Here is an 8,671-nt window from a genome sequence, read left to right as displayed (position 1 = left end):
TTACTTACATTCACATAAGTAGTAGTTCACTATTGTACAAGTATATAGTCAGTATCACTCAGGAAGTCAGGATTTAAAATAAAAATAGGCTAAAGTAGAACTCCGCATGTATTTTCTCACTATTCCTTGGAGAAAATGTCATTCTTTATAATTGATAATTATAAAATCAATGTTCACAAATTTTCTGATTTTAACTATGGTCATTGTTGTAGTTTAATTATTTTGGACTATCACTATAGCATAGAGATAGATTTAATTAATTGTTATTTGCCCAAACATTTTGTAATAATCGCTGTTATATTCTATATAATAAAAGCCAGCCGATCTAACAGCAGAACAACCAGAACGACTGGTCAACCAGCTGGTAGCTATGAAGTGCACTGACCCAGACCTTGCTGCCTGTGCCCTGACAGCCCAGAATCCGGTTCACCCACACCCCGGACCCTGACAGGACAGAGGTGGTAGCCTGATTCCTCATGGAATTGGCCATTGGTTACCTTGCTGCTGGGGCCAACCCCCCCACAGCCCCCCCCCCGGCAGTCCTGCCCCCACTCCCCATCATCCCCGATCACCAGGCAGAGGGACTCCACCCGTGTATGAATTTGTGCACCAGGCCTCTGGTTTATACATAAAATAACACCTTTATCATGATAAATATAAAACACAACCATTTTAAGAATGAAGCATGTCGAGGCAGTTCAACCCAGGAGTTGAGACAGATCTATATTTAATGCACATTTAAAAAAATGTGATTATTAGCTTGGACTTAAAATTCAACTCATAGCATATGGGGCTTGTGATTTCTTATAATTTTTCATTATATCCTTTAGATTAAGTTTCTCCTTCAGTGTAACTATGAAATCAAGTATTCTTTTATGACTAAAGCATCTCCTGGCTGACTTGTTGCTATCTGGCTTTTGTCAACTGCTAAACCATGCCTACCAATGGAGTCCTCTTCTCTGGTAGCCTTTTATATCACGTCAGAGAATTTCTGAAAATATCAGAGACCTCTGGGGACTATTGCCCCACTGCCACGAAACCTAGAGTTTCCTTCCCACCTACAATTCCCTGGGCTGGAAGTAGCTCTCTTTCATGAAAAATAAAGTCCCCACAAAGGCCCCCACATCCTGGGTGCTAGAGCTACAAGTTTTCAGTTTTTGTATGACTTCTGGTTAGAACCACAAAGGCTAGAGTGCAGTGTTGGGCATTTCAGTGTTAGCATAGAACTCTTTCATGAGTTCGTACATCGGTTGTAAAATTTCCTCTAGTTTTAAGGAGTTACTTTCTTTTCTTGCTTTTTTTTACTAGTTTCACAGTCAAGTCTTATTTTCTCTTTTCCTGTGTTCCCAATAGGATTACCAACTACATTAGCACTCATTCCTTTCACAAAGTTATTGAGGGCCTACTATTTGCCAAGCCCACCTGTTCTAGGAATTGGAAATAGATCAGTGGTCAACAACAAAATAGACCCTTTCCTCATGGAGCTTCTGTGATTTCCAAGGTTGTATAGTGCAGTGGTCGGCAAACTCATCCGTCAACAGAGCCAAATATCAACAGTACAACGATTGAAATTTCTTTTGAGAGCAAATATTTTAAACTTAAGCTATATAGGTAGGTACATTGTTATTAACTTAATTAGGGTACTCCTAAGCTGGCCTTTGCTAAAAACGTCCTCAATCGGAGGGGTCGACCTCAGCGAACGTACCCCTACTTCTTCCAACGCCACTTCCTCAAAATAGACTCGTCCAGGCTGAAAACCGACTTCTGCGCATGGGCCACGAAGTTTCAATTGCACTGTATATGTGCACCCGCATGTGGTATTTTGTGGAAGAGCCACACTCAAGGAGCCTATTGTATTAAATATAATAATCGTAGTACTGTTTATGGTACGTGTATGTATAATACATTCTAAATGTTTGTCACTCTTTCATTTCATTATGTGCATTTTTCCTAACAGTTCTAATTACTTTCTATTAACCATGAAGTAAGAATTCATGATGGAATATCTATGCCAAGCATCTATTCTCAGTGTGTGACTTAGAATTGAATATCCTTACCATCCAAAGGATTGGAGGGTCAAACAACAAAGTCTATATTCACTGTGCTACATGTGTGATACTAACTACAATGGAAAGTAGCAATGATTTCCTGAGATGGGTTGTCAGTCCTTAAATATGCATAAATGTAGACCACAAATTCTTCAGTTTCAAGAGGATAACATAGAATATGTATGTGAAATACATGACTTCATGATTCTGAAGAATTTCTTACACTACTTTGTAAAATTAAATTGCTTACCTGAAAAAAAAAAAGGTAATCTTATGCTCTTTTTTTTTTGTCATAAACATGCACACACATATATATTTTTGTGATAAACTTAAGTAGAAGTTTTTCTAGGTGTAACTTACCCAATTCTATACACATTAAGAAATGTAGTAGGAAGTACAAATGTTATGGACTCCATCAGTTTGTTTTCTGCCAGAAGACACAAGGTGCCACTTATTTCCCTTTCCTCAACCAGCACCTCAACTGCCACAGAAATGACAGAAAGGCCTGTCTCAGCTTCTTATTCCCCCAAATCAGAATAAATGAGTGGCTTGACGGATACAGGATTCCAAGAACCTTGCAAAGCATGCGAAGCGAATTGTTCCGCTGAGTACTCGAATTCCAAAGTGAGATGATTTGAGCGAAGAGGTAAATGACAAATGTCAAGAGAAAGGAGATCACAGTTTGCATGGCTCTTAAGTGGACCTCGGTGCTGGGATCTTGAGTTCCTTTGCCACTGAGCTGCATGTTCTTCAGATGTTTCCACATGGAAAAGATTAACAGCAGAACAGCTGTCAGGGACACAGTAAAGGGTATGAAGTTTGCAAGCATGAATAAAGAATGGCTTGAAAGGTGCATAATGTCTCCCAAGTTAGTCTCCCAAGTGATGTTTCCTTTAGATTCATTCACCTGCATTTTTTCATCCATGCTTAGCACTATAAGATGACAAACCAAGAGGACCAAAGTCCCCAACAGTATCATGAGAACCACTCTTTTAGCTCTCCATTTTAGGTGAAGAAAAAATAGGCTGGAGAAATTTGCTATCTTGAGCAAATAAAATATGCTAAGGCTAGTAGCAAGCCACAGGCTAAAATGGTGGCTTACTACATGAAAAATATGAACAATATGTCTTACTTCTAAACTATAGAATGCTAGATTAAATACAGTTGCATACCAATTTATTACTAATACACAGAGCAAAGCAATTCTGGAAACTGCCAGAGCAGTGAGAATTCCATCAGCGCAGGAGATCTTTTGTCCTTTGATCCAGTCAATGCAGTTCACCAGTGCTATGAAGCCATTGGCAAAATATCCTAAAACAAATTGTATTGTGAATAGGCTGGAAAGAATGGCTGGTAGTAAAGCCATGATGTCTAAAAAAGAAAAAGAAATCCAAGTCTAATATCACTGGTCGTGATTCCTTTAATATTCTGACCTTAAATTCAATGTGCAGTTGTTTTCTGAATTTGCAGTGAATTTCTGGTTTCAATTCTGCAACCAACGCCAAGCAGGAAAGCTTCAGGGTATGCTAATAGAAAAGTTCAATGCTATCTTTATGGAAAATATTGTTTTCCATGGACTCCCATTCAAACAGTGTGTGTCCCTGCCACTGGCTGGATTCATAACTGATGTTGAAGTGAAAGCTGAATTCTCATTTGCTAGGATGCAAATAAAGACATAGTGTTTTGCAATTTTTTTCCTTGTTTGACCTTTCCACAATTTGGGTTCAACATTAGTTGTTTATTAGTAAAACTTAAAAACCCAATATGCAGTGAATGTCTAAACTATTAAATAGAGCTTCGTCATAACTACGGTGATCCTCACTATGAATTTTTTTTAATGCTAGAATTATGTGGAAAGAATTCAAGCTTTTCCTATTAAAAGCATCCTAGATTTTCTCAAGAACACTATAAAAGCTGGTTGCTGCTAATTAATACTTTTGCATAACTATATTGTCAAGAAGCTCATAAACAGCCCCCCAGTAATTCAGACAAATACACGTACATCTGGATGGAAGGGATGGAATTAGTGTTCTATACTTTCCAAAAAGGTAAAATTCGTGTCAGGGGGTCATTTAGGTTTAAATCTGACTTTTCTCCCATGTAGACTTCCAACCCATTATTAACAGCTATCATGCATATCTTCCATGCTTAGGTCTTTATGATAAAGTTTCCCTTTTGAGTCTATTTAATATTTAAATATTAATATTTAATTTACATCTTTAGAAATTTTGTAAATATTGAGTACTTCAAAAGAATGTTTTTCATTGCAGATTCCACACTCCTATTTATAAATATATGCTTTTATTTATCTCTGTTTAATTCATTTTTTACTACTTAGTTTTTTAAAGATTAATAGGTGTTAAAACCAGCCTGTACAGTTGGGTTTTATTCAGTGACAATTTTTATAGAGTAATGGTGTTTAGCAGAGGATCTTGGAATCAGACTGCCAGAACAGAAAACACAGATTCTCTGCTTTGTATATCTTTGATCTTGGACTCTTTTAAAACTACTGTCTCAGTATAATCATCAGTAAAAAGTCAGAAAACAATGATATCCTCTTTGGGTGGTCTTTGTGAGTAGTAAGTATACTATAGGGTGTCCCCCCAAAATGTATGCGCACACTTTGAATAATTATAAAGGCAGTGTTTAAAGTGTGTATACGTATTTGTGGGGACACCCAGTATTTGTGTCCAGTGCTTCCAATTGTGCCTAATAAGTACACCTGTCACTAAGGATTGTTATTCGTTGGCTCCTGTGTTATTTGATACTTCAGAGTGAACCTGGGAGAGCATAGGCTTTGGAGTACAATGTAGCAGTAAGAGGCACAATTTCCTCCTATAAAAACCAAGATAAAGGGAGTTAGTTGCCAAAGTTATATTTTAAATTCATCTGAAAGCTGAGCAAGGCAGGGTGGTCAATTGAACTAAGATCTGGAAAGAGGAGAATCTTTTCAGGTAAAGAGATTATCTGTATATTCAATCCGCTATCAAATCCCAGCAGGCTCTAATGGCAGTGAGTGAGTAACTACTCATAAAATGAGATGCTTATGCATTGTGCCCAGAATAGCCAGAGCATTTTTTATAAAAGAACAGTTGGAGGATTACAGTTCCAGGAAGGAAGGAAAGAAGAAGGAAAGAAGAAGGAAGCGAGAAAGGAAATTAATATTGTTGGATTCTAAAAACAATTATTTTGCAGCTGAGAAGTTTTGCTTAATGGTCTTCAGTTCTTTTCCCCCCAGAATTACCCTACTTTTAAAGTGTTCCTCATTTAGGAGCAAAGTTTTCTGTAAATACGGTAACAGCAAGCGACAAGTACAGGTAATGGACAAATCTTGAAGAACAATAGTTGTGGTATTTTCAGGTGGCTTTGAGCAATCAAAAACTGCACTGATTTTATTAAAACATGGTAAAATTATAATTATAAATATGTACTTATTTCTTGGCATATAGGAAAATTTCGATTCCAGGGATATGTTTTAGAATACAAGAAACTCCAAAGGGAGAACACAGGAGCAGATTTAAAAACAAAAAAACTCTCCAAACATTATTAATATACTTAATCCCTTGTATTTCCCCTTGTAAGCTTGCTTTCATTTTAAAGAGAAAATCCTATCTCTATGGCTGCCCATAGTGTGATATGAAATAACGTGTATGGCAATATAGAGAGAAAAAACCCTCCTGTCCCTACCACGTGTTCAACTCTAAAACCAACAGGAGACAGGAAGGGGCGGGGCGCCAGCGGCTGACAGGCAGCGCCGCAGCGGAGGCAGCGGCCGCACCGCAGAGGGGACGCAGCCACAGCTCAGTGCCCCCACCCTCGCCGTCCCGGCCGTCGGTCCGGGTCCGCGGGCCCTGCGGCGACCCTCGGCACCAAGCACCGGGCGAGCGGCGACAGCGGGGCCATGGCCATGGCCGCCGTGGCGGCTCCGTCTGCCTGGGCCCTCGGGGTCTCGAGCCCGACCGCCGCCCCCAGCTCCTACGGGGTGTTCTGCAAAGGGCTCTCCCGCAGCTGCTCGCCTTCTTCGAGCTGGCCTAGGCCAGTGGTCGGCCAACCGCAGCTTGGGAGCCAATGCGGCTCTTTGGCCCCTTGAGTGTGGCTCTTCCACAAAATACCATGTGTGCGCGCGCATGTACAGTGCGATGGAAACTTCGTGGCCCATGCACAGAAGTCGGTTTTCGGCCTGGGCGAGTCTATTTTGAAGAAGTGGCCTTAGAAGAAGTGGGGGTACGTTCGCTGAGGTCGACCCCTCCGATTGAGGACGTTTTTAGCAAAGGCCAGCGTAGGAGTACCCTAATTAAGTTAATAGCAGTGTACTTACCTATATAGTTTAAGTTTAAAAAATTTGGCTCTCAAAAGAAATTTCAATCGTTGTAATGTTGATATTTGGCTCTGTTGACTAATGAGTTTGCCGACCACTGGCCTAGGGAGCTTTAAGTATATATGCTGTATTAATGCCTGTGAGGCACCCATAGGGATTCTGACTTAATTGGTCTGCAATATATTATTGGCACTCCACTCATTGTGAACTCCTTAATGTGTGCTTTACAACACCCCCTAAACCCATGCAAAAAATCTATCCACAAGCTGCAAATCTATGAAGACTCTCCAGGAACAAGACAGGATTTTGCACACTGGTCCTCTTACAGTGTACTCCCCATTCAGCCAATTTTGACTCTGGTTTGATAAATAACCTGTTTCATGTTTGTCTCACCTATTCATAGTGATGCAATCATGCCTGAGGTCACCTGGGCCCATACTACTTGTGGGGACATTTATTCTCCAGAGCCATTTCTGTGGTGGACCAGCCCTGTGGTGCTTATGATTTTGAGACCGACCTCAGCAACAGCCATCTTGGGACTTAAAGAACAAGATTTACTACTCACAAGCCCTGGAGTATACACAGCACACCCAAGGCCACACGGAAGTCATAGGTAGAGAAAAAGAGAAAGTGCAGACTTGGGGGTCTCCCTTTATTGGGGTTGAGTATGATGTACCAAAGTTTCACAGGTTCACTCTTTAATAACAGTTTTTAAAATATATTTTATGGATACTTTACAGAGAGGAAGGGAGAGGGATAGAGAGTTAGAAACATCGATGAGAGAGAAACATCGATCAGCTGCCTCCTGCACACCCCCTACTGGGGATGTGCCCGCAACCAAGGTACATGCCCTTGACCAGAATCGAACCTGGGACCCTTGAGTCTGCAGGCTGACGCTCTATTGACTGAGCCAAACCTGTTAGGGCAGTGGTCTGCAAACAGCGGCTCGCGAGCCGCATGCGGCTCTTTGGCCCCTTGAGTGTGGCTCTTCCACAAAATACCGACTTCTGCGCATGGGCCACGAAGTTTCAATCGCACTGTATGTGTGCGCCCGCACGTGGTATTTTGTATTAGAGGTACTTGTTTATTGAAGCAAAAAGCATGCTAAAATATATTTTACTTTAAATTAATTTTTATGGCACAAAAGATTTTACCAAAAGCGTAGTTAAATAGGAGAAACCCCTTCCAACTCTTGCTCTCCCCCCCCACTTTTTTTTTTTTTTTAATTGAGGGCTAGGCGAGAGCCCATCCCAAGAGGATGGACTCCGCTTGTGCTCAGGCCTCGCCATCCTTTTATTTGGTTTTGGGATACACCCATGGCTCTTAGGCAGGCACGTTCCAGTAACAGGCAGACTATCTTACCGGTAAGGATTTACACCCCCCCCTTTAACCATATATTTTTACTATTGTTCTTTTCTCAGCTAATAACTTATTCAGAATCAAAAGGTGGTAATTTAGTGAAAACAAAGCTCAAAAATTCATAGTGAAATCTTATAGAGAGGTCTGATTTTGGTACCCTTGCATATACTTCTAGATCATTGTGGAAAATCATTTCCCTTTTTATCTGTTTCTTCAAGAAATACCAAAAAGCTTCCAGGCCCAAGCCAGTTGTTGCTATCCTCATGAAACTAGAATTAACTGTTGACCATAGGTTTTTGTAGCACCTTCCTCTGTGTTGGAATTGTACTTTGGTCAAACTTGTCACATTCAATAGTAATAGTTTATCTAATGTTGCCTTTTCCATTACTCTGTGAGCTTCATGTTGCTTCCCTTTATTACACTTATTTCATCTATAATAGTCACTAAAACATGGATTTTATTATGTGAAATTAAAAAAATATGCTTGTATTATGGAGATTACTTTTTAGAGAAATCTATTAAAATTAAGAAACGTGAATCCTAGTACTGAGTTTCAACTGAAATGGAAAGTACAAATCAGGGTAAGTAAATCTACTTCATATTTGCATGCCTGAATTTACTTTTCCAGGTGTCCTCACAAGTGGAAAATTGTTGCCAGTGCCAGTGATGAGTGGGCACATTTACTATTTAATTTGGAAATTGGTAGCGATTGAAACTAATGGTAAAGTTTCTCATTAAGATCTGTGAGACTGAATCTCCTTGCTCATATTTCAGACCTACAGCTGGAATAAAAGAGAAACCTTTCAGAAGATAAGTGAGACAGTATCTGAATTTTTTGAGCATTTTAAATATAAAAGTGAAAAGTACCAAACTGGATATTATTCTACATTTTGACAGCAAAACATCAGCGAGACAGAATATTAGCTTTCTGGATTCCTCTACAGAA

The 8,671-nt window shown here is 39.9% G+C and overlaps 1 protein-coding gene across 1 annotated transcript; it reads right to left on the bottom strand.

The window, feature by feature from the left end:
- Nucleotides 1-587: 587 nt before the first annotated feature.
- Nucleotides 588-3,823, bottom strand: LOC132227293 (putative taste receptor type 2 member 33). The gene is given in 2 exon segments (XM_059682204.1): nt 588-2,502; nt 2,505-3,823. Coding segments are annotated over 2 exon segments (1,008 nt in total). The 5' UTR covers nt 3,415-3,823; the 3' UTR covers nt 588-2,404.
- Between the last annotated feature and the right edge of the window lie 4,848 nt (nt 3,824-8,671).

This window comes from Myotis daubentonii, chromosome 2, assembly GCF_963259705.1.
Source record: "Myotis daubentonii chromosome 2, mMyoDau2.1, whole genome shotgun sequence".
NCBI classification, from domain to species: domain Eukaryota; kingdom Metazoa; phylum Chordata; class Mammalia; order Chiroptera; family Vespertilionidae; genus Myotis; species Myotis daubentonii.
Note: the sequence above shows the minus strand (reverse complement) of the source record. Positions and strands in the feature narration are given on the sequence as shown.